This window comes from Sphaeramia orbicularis, chromosome 5 (genome assembly GCF_902148855.1).
Source record: "Sphaeramia orbicularis chromosome 5, fSphaOr1.1, whole genome shotgun sequence".
In the NCBI taxonomy this organism is placed as follows: domain Eukaryota; kingdom Metazoa; phylum Chordata; class Actinopteri; order Kurtiformes; family Apogonidae; genus Sphaeramia; species Sphaeramia orbicularis.
Window position 1 is genome coordinate 55,224,971 of NC_043961.1, and position 20,422 is coordinate 55,245,392.

Here is a 20,422-nt window from a genome sequence, read left to right on the forward strand (position 1 = left end):
GTCGCCATGACAACACATCCTCGTCTCACTTGTGACAATGTGGCCATGCATCTGCTTCACACTACAAACTGGTCTGACTTGTTATTGGACCAGATCCTGTTTCTTACTACTGCTGACACGCTTAAGATCATGTTGCCATTTGTGAAGTGAATGAAATTAGCCGTAACTCAGTCAGGTCATTTATTACATCTGATCAGCAGAAGAATTTCAAATGCTGTGCAAAGAATGAGCAAAACATTTTGGTTTTTAATTAGAAGCATCAAAATACATTAGAAGTTAAATATTACAAGATGTGGACTTTGAGTAGTCACAGTGCACGCATCAGAGACTTGAAACATTCATGGGTGAAATCACACTGTAGGTAGCATTCTGTTCAACATTAACATTCAACATGAGACCTGATTTCCTGGTAGTGCATGGGAGTCCCGGTCCTTTCATATGCCCTCATTATGGATGTGAGATTTGCTTTTTTTCCTCTTTACCTTCATATTATTAGACACTGGGACGCCCAACGACTCCAGGCGGAAGGGCCGAGGCAGGATGGAGTCTGGGCTGAGAGACGGGTTCATGCTGGAGCCGCTCACGGTCAGGTGGGACGTCCCGTTAAATAGGGGAGGGGAGTGGATGGCTGTAGGAGGAGACACACATCAGCTGGAGTCAGTGATGTGAACATAAACTCAGTATAACTATGACCTGCTGCATACGGATAAGAATTATTGCTTGGTCGTATGAATGTGTTCTAAGTGAATGTGAGTGTGTACAGTGGAGGACAAAATTATTAGCCCCCCTGATCCTAATAGTCAATTGTGTATCCTCTTTGCTGGATAACAGCCTGCAGTCATAGTATTTTTTTTATTACAAGTCTGACACTTTTTTTTGAGGAATCCCAGTCCATTCTTCTTTGGCAAATCTTTCCAGCTCCTCCAGATTTGGTGGCCTTCTGGCATGGATGTTCTTTTTTAGGTCACCCTGAATATTTTCAATGGGATTTAAGTCAGGGCTCTGTGCAGGCCACTCAGTTCCATTCACTTTGGTCTTCTGAAGATAGCTCTTCACCAAGAGAGATGTATGTTTTGGATTGTTGTCATATTGGAAGATGAAGCAGTGACCCAGACCCAGTGTTACTGCTGACTGCTTAAGGTTTTCTTTCAAAATCTCCACATCTTTCTTTGTTCATGATTCCTTCCACCTTGACCAGATTTCTAGTTCCAGATGCACTATAGCATCCCCACAACACAATACTCCCACCACCATGTTTCACTGTAGGGACGGTGTTCTTTGGGTTCTATGCCTCTCCCTTTTTTCTCCAAACATAAACGCTGCCTCTATGGCCAAAGAGCTCTAGTTTGGTCTCATCAGACCATAGGACACACTTCCAGTATGCAGAATGTTTCTCCAGGTTGTCCTGAGCATATTTAAGTCTGGCTTAAAGGTGTGTCTTCTTCAAAAGTGGAGTTTTTCTTGGTCTGCATCCTCTCAGTCCATTCCAGTTCAGAGCTATAGTGACTGTCTTCTTAGAGACTATGATTCCTGATGTGGCCAAGTCATTCACCAGTGTCTTGGCAGTTGTTCTGGGGTCTTTAGACCCATCTCTCACTAGTTTTCTTTCCAGGGTCTTTGAAATCTTTCACTTCCCATCTCTGCAAGGCTTGTTCTGTACTGTGTGGCTGTTTTTGAATTTCTGGATTATACGTCTCACTCCAGTTCTTGACACTTGGAAATGCTTGGATTGCTTTGTGCATCCCTCTCCTGCTTTGTCTACATCCATAATCATTTTTCTCGGGTCCAAACGGATTTCTCTAGTTTTGGGCATGGTGCTTTCTCAACTGACAGCTCAATGAGCCATACTGAGGCTTTTATACCATGTTTTAACTTAAATGTTAAGTGAAATCACTTGATTCACCTGATCACTTTTAAACACATCACCTGTGAAGTTACAGCACATCATTGCACAAAAGTGGTTTGTGCCATGACTTAATAAATGGTCATTTCTTAAAGGGGGCTAATAATAATGTCCCTGGTTATTTTAGTTTTTTTTCTAAATAATGCTGTTTTGGTGTGCAAATATAAATAATTTGTGCCTTCTAAAGAAAGCTAGTATGTTCAGAAATGCTATGTTGAAAATTCCTTGCTCTGTTAAAAAAGTACTTAGGAAAATCTTGAAGAAACTTAAAATTTCATAGGGGGGCTAATAATTTTGTCCTCAACTGTATACGAACAAAGTGAAAATGACAGTGCCTATTGTCACATTTATCGAAAGACCTCCATGGGGCAGTCAGCATTCTCTATAAAAGGCTCTCAAATATGGAACACACTGCCCACAGAAATAAAATCAACACAAGACAACTCAGATTTCTATAGGTTTTTACAAATCCGTCATTATTTGGACAAAATGAACAAAGTAGATCTGGACAGACAACTTAATGGAATAATGACAATTTTACTGAAATCATATAAATCCTACCCAAACAACAAACTAATATCAAGACTGTACACTGAGTTACAAAACATTAGGGCTGAAAGTATGGTTTGTATCAAAGAAAAGTGGGAAAAGGAGGGGAATTTTGAATTGACTATGGAAGAATGGACTAAAATACAAGAAAATATATGGAAAAGTACATCTTCACTTAGTTCGAGAGAATTTGCATGGAAAAGTGTGATTCGCTTTTTTTGAACATCTGCACAAAAAGGTTCAAATGTAGATACATCATGCTGGAGACAGTGTGGGATGGAAAAAGCTCATCACCATCATATTTTTTGGAGCTGTCCCAAATTATCTCCCTTTTGGGGAAAAAAATCAGGAATAGTATTGACAAAGTCATGAAAATAAAAACGCCTTTAAATTTTTAGAATATGTTCTTAGGTAAATGACCAGGTTGTATAAAAGGATTTTGTAAAACATATGTGTGGAATATCATGTTGATTGCCAGCAAAACAGTGATCACTAGGAAATGGTTGACAGACAAAACACCCTCACTGGACGAATGGAAGAACCTTGTTAAAGAAATCGCTCAAATGGAAGAACTCACCTTTACACTAAGACTCGACCATGACAAATTCAAGGAATGCTGGAGACCGTGGACAGACTTTATAAATACTTAAAAAGAACATACTTGACGTCCATTGTTCAATTGCTACTCAACTGTTCTTTTTGCTTGTTTGTTTTTTGTTTGTTTTTTGTCTTGTTTTATAAAAACAAAACTATCAATGTATAAAATATGTAAATCTTGCATTGTAAACCAAATAAAACTTGAATTAAACAAAAAAAAAATTAACACAAGATATAAAAACTTTTAACAAAAGCGTCAAAGGCTGGATAAAGCAAAATCAGAGATGTGAGCATTTTTAACAATTCTGATTTTACTGGAATTTTATGTAACTTTTATGTGACTTTAAATATTTACATATGCTGTAATCCTGTTTATATGTGTACATGTATGTGTATGTACAGAGTGGGGAAGCAAAATTTACAATATTTTGAGGCAGGGATTGAAAGACAGTGTATGACCAATTAGTTTATTGAAAGTCATGAGAATTTCAATCTTCAAATCATATTTTACTGCATTTCTAACGGTCTTGTTGTCTACCTCAAGTTCAATTGCCATTTTTCTCATGGATTTGGTTGGATCCTTTAGGATTTTGGATTTGAGAGCTTTAACAAAAGCTTTGGTACGTTTTTTGTTGCTTCCTCCACTTCCAGACTTTCTCGTAATAGTTTTGCTCATAGTCATTCTCTTCTTTCCATTATAAACAGTCTTTATGGACACTCCAACTATTTTTGAAATCTCCTTTGGTGTGACGAGTGCATTCAGCAAATCACACACTCTTTGACGTTTGCTTTCCTGATTACACATATGGGCAAAAGTTTCTGAAAAGGTATGGATAATAGTGTTAGGTATGATTATGACATCAATATATGTTTGGTTTCAAAACGATTGATGTAGTGCCTGCTGAGAAAAAACAACTAAATGTTCATTGTAAATTTTGCTTCCCCACCCTGTATATATATATTTTTTGTTTGTTTTTTGTTTTTTGTTTTTTTTTTTGTTTTACATCTGTGATTGTATATTGCCATTTTATGCAACCTTAAATGTTTTTTACTTCTCTCTCTCTTTCCTTCTTTCTTTTTTTCTCTGCTAAAAGCCTGACTCGGGACTGGAGATGGAAACTAGCAACAGCTATAATGTCTTTATGTGAATCATCAGTTACTACAGCTTGTTTGTAACAGGTAGAAGTTATACTATGTAATTTACATTGTCCCTATCAAATAAACTTTATGAAAAAAACAAAAAAACAAAAAACAACTGATACTTATTATTAGCAACAACAGACACCAAAAACAACCAGCAGATTAATTTGGAAAAAAGTGAAAATGTTGGTGTCAAACTCCAACATAAAACATAATTGAAGTAACTTAAAGCACGCTGTCAAATTGATTAAAGCAGGGGTGTCAAACATACGGTGCTTGGGCCAAAATGGGCCCTCCAAGGGGTTCAATACAAAAATTCCACAGAAGACATAAACAATCAATGGTGTCACTGGGTCTTGACCAGTTGTTTTGACGATAAAGTTAAATACAATATTTTTTTCAGTTTCAGATGCCTGTTACTGAATGTGTTGTGTCTGTGTAAATCCACTGTGATCTGCATGTTGTAATGCAATGCAAACGATAAGCTGATGCAGAATATTGTTAAAATTGCACTTATTTCACCGTTCCCTTGGCCCCAGAACAGGAAAACCGAGACCCTTTATCATCAAGTTCCTGTGTTTCCAGGAGAAATAAAAAGTCCTCAGATGGGCTTGACAACATAAGATGGATTACTGCGGCTCTGAGCTGAGAGTATACCCAGACATAAGGGCTACGCTGGCCAAAAAGCGAGTGGCTTTCAAAATTCTCTTTACCAGAAAGGAATCAAATTCCTCTTGCTGCTCCCTGCCCATCTTCAGGTCTCATTCCTAAATGAACACTTTTATTTCGACTCTCCACAAGAAGCCCACAAGGCTTTCTATGACAAAAACTGCACTTATTTTTCTTAAGAAATTTCTGGTTGTTCATACATGTTCAGGTTTTACAGGTTTTTTGTTTTACCCTATAACAGCAAACGTATCATATTTGATACATGAGTATTGAAGCCCTCTACATGATCAGTGTGATGTTTTTTTTATTATTCAAAAACCTGATGTATACAATTAGACACATGCAATACACAGATATTCCACCAAGGGGGAGGAATTTGTTCACCAGAGGCCTTTCCAGTGACACGATTGTCATTGATGAAGGAGGTAAAACTTTGCCAATTTTGAAAAGGAATTACCAATTTGTCAGACATGTTTGTGTTTTGTTTTTGTTTGTTCAAAAATAATAATATTTGAGCACTGAGACCTGATGTGTCAAATATGATACAAAATTGAAACTCATACATGGAAGTTGATATTTGAAAAAAATGTTTTTTGGTTGTTCAGAAGGACCAATAAAGGCTCCAGTTTCAAAGAACTGGAATTTTCTGTCAATGATTTGATGGCTCAGGTTTTTTGCATAAGGATAGTTTGTAAATGTAAACCTTTTTATGCTGCAGTTTTGCTTTTTTTGGCCTACCTGACATCAAATTGGGCTTTATATGGCCCTAAACTACAGTGAATTTGATGCCCCTGAATTAAAGAAAGTACAGTTCAATAAAATTTCAACAACATGATCATTTTTTTTTATTGAAGGGAGAAGAAATAATAAGTACTTGTAAATAAATTAACGTTTTCTCATTTAGTGACATGTGATCTGTAACCAATTAGTGCTGTGTGATTAAAATAATACTGACACCAATAATCAGATTCTAATAGTTTGGAGTGTGGGTTTAAAACCTAAAGGACACGCAGCATAAAATATGCCTCATTTAACAGACTGAAGTTACATTATCCAGGTTTAATACATGAATACAACAGACAAATAAAGGATGAAAGCAGATACGTACATACTGATGACAGTCTGATTCGGGGACCGTGTACAGGTCCAGGTCTTACCGTGTCCCTTTGTAGCATCACCTCCCAGCAGCTGACTGGCCCTCTTGGACTTGAAGTAGCTGCTGGCGATGTTTTCACTGTCGCTGCGGTCCAGCATTTCCTTATACCTGTCCTCTTCCACCTGCTAAAAGACACAGTTTAGAATATGTGTGTTTTTTTTTACTGTTATCATTTTATTATGTTTTTCTTATAAATAATGCAAACAATAATGACTACAAACAATACAGAACTGTACATTGTAGAAAAGAAAAAAAAGGGGAAAAAAACAAAACAATCCCACAACAAAATAAAAGATAATCCCCTCAAAGTAATCCCATTTATCCCCACGTCGTTCACTGTCACATGCTCAACACAGTCCCTCACCTGTCATGATGTAGGTGTGCTTGATGATTTAAAAAAAAAGGACTTAAGATTCTGGAATGTGTCTAAAAAAAAGGGCCCCATAAACTAAAAAACTTTGCAGTAGCGAATTAAGCAAAAAAAATCTTGAATTAAGCAAAAAAATCAGCCAATGGAACAAGTAAAAATTATCTTAGTAACATTTCTTGACATAAGATTTTCAAGATCTACTGTCTGAAAATAAGTTCATATATCTCACTGAAAAGTTACTCTTTAGGTCAGGGATGCCAAACTCATGCTCTTTCAGGGGCCATATTCAGCCCAATTTGATCTCCAGCAGCCGGACCAGTAAAATAATAATAATAGCCTATAAATAGTGACAACTCTAAATTTTTTAGTGCAAAAAAATAACATTAAATGATGAAACTATTTCTATCCAAAACAAAAAAAGATATGAATAACTACAAAAAACTGAAATTTCAGGAAAAAAAATAAGTACAATTTTATCAATATTATGCCTCAATTTATGATTTCTACATGTGCATTACAGATCAGATCTACCAAGGCACAAAACAGGCAGAAGATTGTTGAAATTGCACTTATTTTTCTTTAGACATTCCAGGTTGTTCATATTTGTTCAGGTTATTGACATTTTATTGTTAAAGGATATCAGAATTTAACTCTTTCATGCATGAATTATGAGAACCTTAATCAAGATTTTTTTTCCTGAGTGTTTTTATTCCTCTTTAGGCATGAAAAAAAAAAAACAATGTGATTGATTTTTTTTTTAAATCAACCTGTTTTTCATGGAGTTACAAAAATGTCCACCATGAATTTTATTCTTGAAGCAAAGAAACATGTATTTAAAACCCAATATCATAAAGTGATATAAAAACAGTGTAATGGCACCATGTTTAATGCAGCTAATCTGATGTTTTCTCACATTTTAACATATTCTAATACTAGTTATTACTCACCCCATGGAGATAATATGCAAAAAATAAATATTAACAATTGATTTCCACTCAAGAACCAATCAAGAACAGCAAAGTTACAATAATGGTATGAATTGCATTTTATGAGATGACGCATAAGTGTCCACTGTGTTGGTTGATATGGAACTAAAACAACAAAACACACGAATATACAAGATTAAAGCTGTAGAGTAACTGTCCACTGTAGTGACCACTATGCATGAAAGGGTTAATGTTCTTTGCAATAAATCAAAGAGAAAAAATTGGTGTTGCCATTATTTACAGGCATAATGTCATATTATTTTTCTCACATTAAACCAAAAAGAAAATTTGGAGTCATTATTTCTAGGTTATTATGTAATTATTTTTGAGTTTGATGCCCTTGACTGTTAATATCTTCAGAGTAATTTTTGCGTTTTGCACCTTGTAAATTTATCTCGCGGGCCAGATAAGAACCTTTGGCGGGCCGGTTTTGGCCCCTGGGCCGCATGTTTGACACCTGTGCTTTAGGTGATCATGTTTTATTTTAAGTGTGATGAGATATTTTGACTAGAAATGAGGAAAATACACTTGGTAAGATTTTGATTTTTGCAGTGTGTCTGTTATTGACATTATTAGGACTCTAAACAAATGTTACTATATCATTAAGGAAGCAAAAGTAATATGTTATGTTGTATAAATGTGAGATGGGGGTGGGATTTAATACATTTTCTTCCTTCCACTCCTTTTTGATCTACACTGCAAAAATCTAAATCTTACCAAGTGTATTTTTTTCATTTCTAGTCAAAATATCTCATCACACTTAAAACAAGACATAATTACATAAAGAGTAACTTTTCAGTGAGATATAAGAACTTAATTTTCGACAATAGATTTTGAAAATGTTATTTCGAGAAATCTCACCAAGATAATTTTCACTTGTTTCACTGGCAGATTTATTTGCTTAATTCAGGATTTTTTTTTAATGAACCTGTTTAACCCAGACCATATTTTCCATATTTCCCTGACCATACCTAAAAAGACATACCCAAAGTAAATGAAGAATTACTTCACACTAATAAGGTTCATATGGATGTTCTTGGTGTCTATGGACATTTAGAGACCTCACAGAATCTATTCCCATTGTCTAAAATATTGTATCTATTACTATGCCTGAGTAAACTGTAACAAACTAAAAGAGAAATTAGAATTTTTTATCCTCGCCTGTTTTTTTTCGGCTGGACTGACGATGATATGTATAAATTAATTGTTCGTGTTGGAGATTTTTAATAGCGTATATTTCACCCCACAAAGATTAAAAATCATGTTTGAACATTAAAGTTTGCACTAAAATACACTTTTGATGTACTTTTATTAACATTAGGGTCTAAACTTTGAGCAAAAGTTGAAAAAAAAACATTCATTGTCCTGATTTATTATATTTTTATAGTAGATGAATATTAATATAATTTTTTAGCCCAATCGGCTAACAGCAGAACAAGTGAAAATTATCTTGGTAAGATTTCTAGAAATAAGATTTTCAAGATCTATTGTCTAAAAATAAATTATTATACCTCACTTACAAGTTACTCTTTAGGTGATTATGTCTTATTTTAAGTGGGATGAGATATTTGGACTAGAAATGAGAAAAATACACTTGGTAAGATTTGGATTTTTGCAGTGTACATACAGACACCATGAACGGATCTTCAGAGTCAGCAGCAGAGCCTCGCTGAGATGGCAACTTTGGGGTCACTGCTGTAAAAGAGCAAAGGAGAAAAAGAGTAAGAGAATATATTAGAGGCAAGATCTGAACGATACAAGAAAAACATACAATACATAGTGTCAACATCCAACCTGCAGCTGCTCATACTCAAGTGTAGTTTCTGTACGTTTTCCTCACACACTGCACCTGAGGGTAGCGTTGTTTTCTGCACCATTACATCTGGCAGCCTCCAGGTTGCACTTTCCTCATCCCAGACAGCTTCTTTCTTCAGACGGTCCAGGTTGCTGTAGTTGCAGTCGCGGCGCACCAGGTGCACCATACGCTCCAACAGGCCGTGGAGCAGCTGGCCTTCCCGCTCCAGTCGGCGGATGGTTGCCAGGTAGTCGTTCCTCTCCACCTCAAACTCTGCCTGCAGGTCACGGATCTCCAGTTTGGCTCCTTTCAGCTGTGACAGGAGAATGAGATTTTAACCCTTTCATGCAATTATGAGAACCTCAGTCAAGATATTTTTCCTGAGTTTTTTTATTCCTCTTTAGGCATGAAAAAAAAAACAAAAAACAATGCGATCGAGTTTTTTTTGTTTGTTTGTTTTTTTAAGCAGTTACAAAAATGTCCACTCAGCCGGACCCCATGCATTTAATTTTTGAAGCAAAGAAACATGTATTTAAAACTTAATATTAGAGAGTGATATGGAAAACTATGCAATAAAAACATTTTTAATGCTGCTAATCAGATGTTTTCCCACATTTTAACATATTCTAATGCTAGTTATTACTCACTTCATGGAGATAATATGCAAAAAAAGAGCCCGTTTTGTTCGTTGATTTACACTCAAACATGTTACCGCAGATCAGGCTTATCAAGAACAGCATAGTTGTCTATTTATATGTATATGTATGTGTTTTCTGTTTAGTGTGTGTGTTCTCCCCTGTCCTGTAGGTGTGCTGTGCCCCTTTTGTGTCTGTTTGTTTGCAGGTGCTGATTGGTGGAGGGTGATTGACCGGCCCCTTTAAAAATGGCCCTGGAGCTTCCATCCATGCTCTCTCTTGCCTCCTGCCAGCTTCCAACCCTGTGTTCGTGTGTGTGACTGTCAGTCTTCGTGTGCTTGTGTAAAATTTGATCGTTTGTAGTTGTAAATTGATGTTTTTTGTAAATCGATCCTTTATCTGGTAGGGGAGGTTGGCTCTTTTGTTTTGACCTTTTCTCCTGTTTTTGGTTAGGTAGTTAGGTAAGTTTTCTGTATTTTATTTGTTTGCATTTATTTTGAGTAGGTAAGTTAGTTTAAACTTTGCAGAAGATATTTTGTTTGTTGTTTTAGCCGTTCCCTCCCCTAACCCTTCCCTAGTTGTTTAGAGAAAAATAATTGTAATAAACATTGTAAACTTTAGTTTTCGACTGTCGTGTGTGTTTGGGAGCTGGGAGGGGACAAAAGTTGAGCATTTTATGTTCGCCCTGGTAAACCCCTAGGCCGGGGCGTAACATAATTTGGGGGCTCGTCCGGGATGGGATGATGCATAAGTGTCCACTGTGTTGGCTGATAAAACCCATGAATATACAAGAGAACAGCTGTAGAATAACTGTCCACTGTGGTGACCACTATGCATGAAAGGGTCAAGGAGGGTATGTTATAAAATGTGAGAAAACATCAGATTAGCTGCACAAGAAATGTTTTTGTTTCATAGTTTTTCTTCTCCCCACTCCTTTTCGAGTGTAGATAAATGATTTTGGAATTTTGATTTTGCATGTATTGCGTAAATGCTCGAAATAAAGAAAAAATTAATGAATGAATGAATAGTTTTCACACAGTATATCGCTTTCTGATGATGGGTTTTAAATCCATCTTTCTTTGCTTCAAAGATTAAATGTATGGTGTCCAGCTGAGCAGACGGGTTTGTAACTCCATGAAAAACAGGTTCATAAAAAAAAAAAAAAAAAATTCAATCGCATTTTTTTCATGCCTAAAGAGGAATAAAAACACTCAAGAAAAAAATCTCGACTCAGGTTCTCATAATTCATGCATAAAAGGGCAAATGTGTCTATTCTTGTTGATGAAGAAGTGGAGTAAGCCCTCTTCTCTGCTCGTTTTATTTGTTCTATATTCTACTAAAAAACTTGGATTAGCGACTCACTCTTTCGTTCACATTTTAGGTGTAGACATTGAATTATACCCGAAAAGGAAGTTTTGCATGATTTCCTTCTTCAAATAAACGAAGAATGGGGGCAAAAAAAAAACAAAAAACAAACAAACAGACTCCCATCACATCCATGACAGCGACCCACCTTCCCCTGGACTTTGACCAACATTTGGCTTTTTGCATGGACCTCTTCCTGGATGGAGTTGTAAACATTAAACAGCACATTTTCGCTGTCCTCGCTGTTTTCTGACAAGGCCCGGATAAGATGGACTTTCCTCTGATCAGCAAGGTTCTTCCTCTGTCTGTGTCTCTGCTGGAACTCTTTATTTCTGACCTGTTCTCCTCCGACCACCTCCTGTTCCAGCTGCTGCAGCCTGGAGAACACATGAGTCTGACTGCATGGTAGATGCACCGCAGGTACGAGGACAAAAGGAAATGGTGTGTAGAAGTAAAATATGGGTACTTTTATGAAATTGGGCACATTTTGGTGTCTTTCCCAGCTTTTTAGACCCAATAATAAAAGAGAAATTTAGACATATTTCCCCCCAGGATGTACCTAATAATGACCTCAGATAAATACAAAAAAATTATACGCTTACTCTGAGCCACACCAAAATTAATGAATTTTTTTGTCAAATATTTGGGCCAAAAATAGAACCAAAATTGGGACAGGAAAAACTACCCCAGTGTCAGTGCATTTGATCTTGAAAACATGTCTGTAAATGAACTTATATAGACTATAAATAAAGACACTGTGTTAAATTTGATGATCCTAGTGGTTTTTCTAATCCAGACACGCAGGTTTTTCATGAATCTCAGTCTCATCCCAGAAAAAAAAATTTAAAAAATTAAATTGTTGCTTTGAGTCATCCTAAAATTAACAAATTTTTAATAAAATATTGGGGCCAAAAATAGGACCAAAATTGGGACATGAAACTTACTACTTAAGTGTCAGTACATTTGATCTGAAAACTTGATTTGAAATGGTCTTATATAGCGATATAAATAAAGACACTGTGTTAAATTTGATGATCCTAGTGGTTTTTCTAATCCAGACATGTGGGTTTTTCATGAATCTCAGTCTCGTTCCAGGTTTTGTATGTAACCCATCATGTCCACTTGTGTTACATACAGAACCTGTCCAGTTAAACCCATATAAATCACAAGTGATTTTGCAACAGCGGTCATTTTTATGAAACACTCTGCCTTGCATAATTAGTTCAATTCCCAAAATGCACCTGTGAGAGAATAAAGAGATATTTAAAAAAAAAAAAATAGTAGCATGTCATTTTCGTGTCCTTTTGACTGTGTTACATGCAGATTTTTGTATTAAATATAATGTAAAATAATATAAAAATGTGTTTTATCTGAAAAATAGTTTCTCTTTTATCTCATTAAGTATTTATTTTTTAAAATAGACCCAAAGTGCTTCCAAACTTGCTTCATAACATTCGTCTACATCTGGTTTGAATTTTTAGCCCCCATGTCCTGTTTTTAGGACCAGTTTCATAGAAGCACCCATATGTTAGTGTAGCCTCCAAACCTTTCCAGAACATGTTTCTGGTCCATAGACTCTGGTGTTGCAGCATCAGGTTGATCCCCTGTCTCCTCATCTGGACCTCTTTGGACTGCAGCACAAGGCTCCGGCGGCTGGGTCACAAAATACGTCAGATACATTAAGCATTTTTCTCTAAACATCAATACTTACTGTATTCAAAGATAATTTTAATGTACATGTAGTTTAGAGTGAATAGGTAATCATTAGGCACTTCACTCATTTACAAAAAAAAGCCTTGTTTCTGAAAAATAATTCTAATTTCTGGACAAATATTCTAATTATACAAACTTTGCTTACCCCAGCGGCAGATTCTTTTTTTTTTTTTCCAAATAAGAAAATTTAATAAAAACAGAAAAATATTTGGCTTATTTCTAGTGGGGCTGCTTTGGTCCTGAAATCATTTGATTCACACTTGATAACTGCACCATTTTCAAGTTAGTCATGTCAGAGTTAAATGAAAATAAGATGGGAAACCCTAAGGTGCACTGCTATTATTAAACCTTGTGCGGTGTTCAGATTTTTGTTATTCAGCCAGTGTTCGTGGGTGTGGTGGACCCGCTGCATTTGTGGGTTTTTAATTCAACATAATCAACCAATTTAATGTTTAAATACTCAACAGATGTTTACTTCATCCCAATTACAAGCAACATAAAATATTCGCCTTTTGCCTTCGCTAGATCACATTTATTAATTAAAGCGCTACTCGTTTTTATTTATTTTTTTTTATGAAATGTAATATAATCAAGATATGAGAGGAAAAAAATTCATTAAAAAAATAATCACTCATCATTTTACTTCTAATAAAAAATGGAAACGGGTTCCCCAGACCCAAACACCATACAAGGGTTACATTAATGGTATGAAAATAAATGTCTATATATGATGATGATTTGACTGAAAATTTCTACTGCTGCTTCTTCTGTCATGTGGTTTGTGAGCCTTGTAAAATAAAACCTTGTATGCCTTTATTGCATTAAAAGTTGTATTTTTATGAACATTGTAGTCTGTGGAGCCATATGTGTACACATCTCTGTCAACTAAAGCCACAATGTATGTCATCATTTTACATATTCACATTATAACTATAAAATAAAAATCAAATCATGGTTTATATCACTACAGCTGAATCTGTCCGACAGTACGTCCAGTCATTAGAATTAACTTCACCACAACAATCGACAACATCAAAGACAGTCATATTAATACAGTGGTTTGCTAAAATTAATTTGTTTTTGATCATGTAATAGTTTGCTATACTATGATGGAAATAAACGTTAATTTTAGACGACATTTAGTCTATACAATGTATATTATTATGGAGGGAAGCAGAAAATCCAGGTGTAGATTACTGCACAAAGGGAGAATTTGATTTTCCTTGGTCAGGATATGTACAGTCAGTCCAGCTTGGATTTACAAGGCTGACAATTAATACTGAACAAACAAGAACTCAAACTATGAATTATGAAAGAGCTGCAGCATCTGAAACTGACCACAATGAACATTTGACAGACAAACAGAACCACAGTGCTTCAGTTTCAGCTTCAGAGTTTGTCATGTCTTTTATGGATTAGGATTGTCTCTGTCAACTCACTAGATATTTTTTAACTGGTAATTTTTGTTTTTTTTTAATCAATTACTAGAAATTTCAGGCAACCCCATTTGAATTCCAGGTGACTCCATGTGGGGTCCTGACCCCAAGGCTGAAAAACACTGCATTAACCTCCTAAGACCCGGGAAATGTCAGCAAAGTACGAGCTTTTTTTTGTTTTTTATTAAATAAGTGCCTATATTGGAAACATTATGATGCAAGTTTTTTCAGATGCAGTTTTTAAATTTTTTATGGAATGTCCTTTGTCGTGGACAGTTTTCTTTTCTTTTCTTTTTTTGTATGAAGGAGGAGGTTAATCAGTAATTATAATACAGTAATATTATGAAATGACCCATTCTGTATTTTTGCTTGTGGGCCATTCCACCGAATGGGTGCCATTTGCTTGTTATAACTCTTCCAAATTAAACTTCATTTTTTATCTTTTTTCAACTCTGAATCTAATAACACACATATTTAACTATTCAAAATGTGTACTGGTCCATCTCAGGCAACTTTATTTCATTTTGTACAAGGTTTTTAAGCGGAACATGATTGCATTTTTCTCAGTCCTGTTACCAAAACTCATGTGACATTTAAAAAGGACACTTCAAAGCTTGTCAACTAATTCCTTTGTTTTCCTCTCAACAAAGTGTTTATTTTAAAGAAATGGTTGGTTACATGTTAAAATAATTAATATTTGTGACTAAAAAATCACTATATATGCACGCAAGTTGTAATTTTCTTAAAACTGCAAAGTCATTTTTTCATTTTAAAGGAGACCCAAACCTCAAATTTATCAAAATTTTTATGACGCAATTCATTAAATACTTGGACAAAGAATGGACCACACAATTGAAAAAATCCGGTGGTTTATTTTTATTTTTTAGAAAAAGTTATTTAGTAACAGGAATGAACACTGGGTAACAGGAATGAGTGTGTGTGTGTGTTAGGGTGGTCCAAAAATTTTTTTTTTCAGATTCTCTGGACTAGAACCCTGCATTTGGTTCCATAGCTGGCCAAATTACTTTGGTCCAAATTTTATGCAAATTAATTAATATTTGGAGGTTGCACAGACACGTGTAAATTGCTCTATATACTATAATATAACTAGCCAAATGAATATAATAATTTCAACTGTAAAACTTTAAAAGCAAGTGAATAGTATTATACTGAGTAACATTCACTAATAAATCAATAAACCAGAGGACGCTACTCACTCCCGTTACTGTTACTCAGTCCTGTTACTCTTTATTTGAGTAACAGGACTGAAAGTAACAGGAATGAGTTTTAGCACAGAATTAGCAAGTTCATGAAATACAGCCACATGGCATTCATGGTAATAGCATGATGACACTGAGCACATTCTTCTGATTTGCAAAAAATATGTATTTTTAAGATAAACAAATAACATCTAAGAAATAATTTTGGTAACAGGGCTGAGTGTTGAGATTAACCTTCTCAGTCACAGTTACAATATCCTCCAATATACAGAAAAAAAAAATGAAAGAACTTAGTTTTGATCTTCCCATGGCCTTCAGAAAATCCAGCTGATGGAACTTCCTGCTGAACATGGGACTTGTGGAATATTCCAAATTTTTCAGAGGGGAGAATGCGTTAGGGTAACAGGACTGAGTGAGAACCCAGGGACATGACTAAAATGTATATTTTCACAAAAATACTATGGATTTCTCATGAAAAAAATGTATTTAAAGCATAGATAGAATATGGAGTCACACAACAATGCAAAAAAAATAACATTTCTGAAGTATTTTAATCATTATATTTCATGGTAAAGTGTAGCATTAGAGAATGGGGACAGGCAACAAATGCTATTTTTCAGTGTTCTAGGTAGTTTTTATTAATGTTTCCAAATAAATATTTGAAATTTGCAATTAGATCAATGTGCAGGACACTTTGCTTGATAGTAAAATGTATTTTAGAGTTGATTTTCATGCACATTTATACATATAATGTCCTGGGGACAGAAATGGCACCCATTCGGTGGAATGGCCCTTGTATTTTTGTACTTCTACCTGAGTAAAAGTATTTTTTACATCTTCATAATGGTACTTTTACTCAAGTATAAGATCACTTTGCTGATTTGTGATCCAGTTTTGTCATTTTGAGGCTGTTCAGTGGTAATAGTAGTGTGTGTATGTTACCTTGTTCAGAGGAGGTTCTGTACTCTGGCAGGGTGCGTCAGTCTTTTCCACAGTACGCTGTGTGATACAGCTGGAGTTCACTGATGTTAGGAAGCAGAACAATGGATCAGTACTGAGAACTGAAAATAGCAAAAGGACTCTTGGAGTCTCTCTAGGTGAAGTGATGAACATGTCATAATGAGCTGAGTTCTTATTGTGGTGTGTTCTGGGGGGTTCTGGTACCATTCTTTGGTTCAGAGCTCCCCCTGCTGGTCCGAGCCTTCTCCAGATGAGACAGCTTTGATTCATAGGAGGAGCGCAGGGCAGCGATGTCTTCCTGCAGCTTCACCTTGGACTGTTGTTCTGCATTGTACTCAGCCTGTAACTTGGCCAGCCTCTCCTCGTACTCCTGTGGCGAACAGCACAGACACAGAGCCATAAATCACCTGGGTTCTTAGAGAATGCATGCAGTGATGTGAAGTAATATATTAGTGTAAAGAAGGTCTGGAGCTGCCTCTTTAATCTTCTCCTTCTCTGCTTCTGTGATGCTGGATTGTGGCCTTGAAGGGACGGCAGGGGACGCCTCTGGTAACTGAGCAGCCAACAGAGCTGCAGATGAAAAAGAGCAAGAAAAACAACAGTGTGTAGGGCAAAAGAAGGAAGGAAAAATCACACACAAATCAAATATCCTCATAAATCCACACTAAAACCACCCATGATTTGTTGTGTTTTGACATAAACAGAAACTGCGATTACTGCTTATTGATAGTAAACACTGGAGTTGGTTGACAAATCATTTTTCTCATACTCAAATATTACTGCACTGTAAAAAAAAAAAAAAAAAAAAAAAAAAAAAAAAAAACGTAATATTCCAGCAGCAGGGGTGCCGAAAGGCAGGGGACGCCTCTGGTAACTGAGGAGCAGGGGTGCCGAAAAAATACTGTAAATAACGTAAAATAACCATCTCATAAAAATACGGTAATTTTCCACAATTAAAATATAGTTTTTTGCCCTAACTTTACATGAGATTTGCATATTTTTTTGACTTTTTATTGTTTAATAAAGAATATTTACATGCATTAAAACAATCAAATTACATATGTATATATATATATATATATATATATATGTATATATATATATGTGTGTGTGTGTGTGTGTGTGTGTGTGTGTGTGTATATATATATATATATATATGTATATATGTATATTGGTAGATTTATTTGCTTAATTCAGGATTTTTTTTTTTGCTTTATTCAAAAAAATCTGCCAATGGAACAAGTGAAAATTATCTTGGTAAGATTTCTTGAAATAAGATTTTCAAGATCTATTGTCTAAAAATAAATTATCATATCTCACTTACAAGTTCCTCTTTTGGTGATTATGTCTTATTTTAAGTGTGATGAGATATTTTGATACACACACACATACATACACACTTAAAATAAGACATAATCACCTAAACAGTACCTTTTCAGTGAGATATAAGAACTGATTTTTCGACAATAGATTTTGAAAATGTTATTTCAAGAAATCTCACCAAGATAATTTTCACTTGTTCCACTGGCAGATTTTTTTGCTTAATTCAAGACTTTTCTGCTTAATCAAAAAAAAAATGCCAATGGAACAAGTGAAAATTATTTTGGAAAGATCTGTTGAAATAAGATTTTCCAGATCTATTGTCTAAAAATAAGTTCTTATTTCTCACTTACAAGTTACTCTTTAGGTGATTATGTCTTATTTTAAGTGTGATGAGATATTTTGACTGGAAATGAGAAAAACACACTTGGTAAGATTTTGATTTTTGCAGTGTACACTACAGTGATGCAGAATAAAGCATTTTATAATGATTAATACAAAAGGTAATAATCTACTAATAAATGACTAGTTAATGGTAGATGTACAAAGTGCGCCATAAACTGTTGTTTCCCTAATTCCACCTTCTTCTTCCTCTTCTAAACTGCCCACACATACATGACAGGTTGGTGGTGCCCAGCTGCCCCGACACCAGAGCCTTCAACTTCTTGATCTCCTCCTGGTACTGTCGTAGCAGAGCATCCTTGGGGTCTTCATTAATCCGAGGTCTGTTCTGGATGCTCTTGGCCCGGTTGGCGTAGCGTAATGTGCTCAGGCTCTCCTCGTAGTTGTTGTCTGCAGGCGACAGGCAAGCAATCATCAAGGTACGTGTGTTCCCCCCCAAGGAGTCCTGCAGCAGTCTGGTCAGTTTAGAGTCGCGGTAGGGGATGTATTTAGAGCGTCCGTCCACCAGAGCTGAGATGACGTTGCCCAAAGCTGAGAGGGAGAGGTTGATCTTAGTGGCTTCACGCAGGCGTTCCCCAGTGGCTCCGGTTTTGGACTGGCGCTCACTTCCTGCCAGGTCCACCAGGTTGAGTTTACCCGCTCGGAGATGGTCCTGACCAGCTGCATCTGAGGATAAACAGACAGCATGGAAACTCCATCAGCAAACTGGAAAAAATAAATACATCTCCCATCTTTCTTTCTTCCTTTTATTCTTTGTTTATATTTTTCGTTGTACTTAATATATTATTGTTTTATTTTTATTGTCTTTCTTTATGCTAATGCTGTAATGAGGTGAGATTAATTTTATAAACTCCACAAGGTTTTCTGATCTCACCTGCACAATCTGTTTCTTTGCTTGCCCTAATGTTTGATTTGTTGTTGTGTGCAAAATAAAAAAAACAAAAAGTAAATTAAAAAAACAAGTGTTCAGAGAACGCAAACCTTCGACAAGCACCCTGAACGGTGTGCATGGGTGGATAAACTATTTCTTTTTAAATTAAACAGTTTCAAGGTTGTTCCATACAGCAGAAAAAGCTGAAGCTTGGTACCAGTCATGTGTATGCCAAATTATATTAGAATCAATATTTGTTGAGTTATAATGAAAAAAGTGTTGTAAATGGGATTTTCAACGTTAAATTGAAATGTCCACAGAGTCCACATTCCACAGTGGATGTGGACAATTTTGTGCCAGATACAAGATATTGTTAGAAGCTACGGATGTATCAAATTGGAGGCTAATCTGAGTTGCTTCGAGTTTTTTATGAATTTTCGAAAATTGCTCAATGATGAGAGATAGGAAAATTGTAGATTTTGTGACCTTGCTGTGACCTTGAACTTTGGCCTACTTGGCCCAAAATTTAATGGGTTCCTCCCACGGCCTAGGCCTATCTGTGAGTACAATTTGGTGAAGATGGTTGTAATAGTTTTCCCGTAAAGTTGCTAACAAACAAACAAACAAACATGCAAACAAACAAACACACAAAGCAAAGTGATCACAATACCTCCTGGCAGAGGTAAAAATCTCTAATAAAATTTTTGCATCAACATTGAAAGAAGTAACTGACAAAAACAGGGAAATATCCAAATTGTCAAAGTTTAAATTCCTGGCTATGAACAAAAGAACAAACCTTGTGTAAGAGAAGAATTAGCCTCTGCAAAAGTAGTCATATAAAAGAGTGGAAGGGGATGTTTCAAAAAAGCAAAAGAGCAAAAGTGAAAATGTATCCACTCTACTCCATCTCCTCTTATTTTATGTGTTTGCCTTGGTTTCTAAAGCCTTGAAAAATATACTGTTTTTCTTTTAGAGCTAATTTATATAAAACTGATAAATATGTGCAATGTGTTCTAAAGTAAAGAACCATCTGGAGACATTTAATAAAGTATTGGAAAAACTGGGAGGAAAAATGCATCCAGTTAGAGGTAGAACCATAAACATTAAATGATCACATCCTTCTACACCAGTGGTTCCCAAACTTTTTTTGGCTTGTGACCCCATTTTAACATCTCAAGTTTCTGGCGACCCCAGACATTAAAAATTTAGCCTTTTTTTTTGTAATAAAATTGATTTGGTTTGGATCATGTAATAGTTTGTTATACTACGTTGCAAATAAACATTAATTTTAGATGACATTTAGTCTATATAATGTATATTATTATGGACGGAGAC

The 20,422-nt window shown here is 35.6% G+C and overlaps 1 protein-coding gene across 1 annotated transcript in view; it reads right to left on the reverse strand.

The window, feature by feature from the left end:
- Positions 1 to 275: 275 nt before the first annotated feature.
- kif17 (kinesin family member 17) overlaps positions 276 to 20,422 on the reverse strand; it is a 31,176-nt gene continuing 11,029 nt past the window's right edge. Inside the window, exons 5-14 of the mRNA XM_030135022.1 lie at positions 18,430 to 18,882; positions 16,970 to 17,064; positions 16,699 to 16,864; positions 16,477 to 16,595; positions 12,712 to 12,818; positions 11,314 to 11,542; positions 9,220 to 9,478; positions 8,998 to 9,065; positions 6,016 to 6,139; positions 276 to 628 (exon numbers count right to left, since the gene is read on the reverse strand). Of these exons, the coding sequence (XP_029990882.1) occupies positions 435 to 628; positions 6,016 to 6,139; positions 8,998 to 9,065; positions 9,220 to 9,478; positions 11,314 to 11,542; positions 12,712 to 12,818; positions 16,477 to 16,595; positions 16,699 to 16,864; positions 16,970 to 17,064; positions 18,430 to 18,882 (1,814 nt within the window). The 3' untranslated portion in view covers positions 276 to 434. The remainder of the gene's footprint in view (positions 629 to 6,015; positions 6,140 to 8,997; positions 9,066 to 9,219; positions 9,479 to 11,313; positions 11,543 to 12,711; positions 12,819 to 16,476; positions 16,596 to 16,698; positions 16,865 to 16,969; positions 17,065 to 18,429; positions 18,883 to 20,422) is intronic.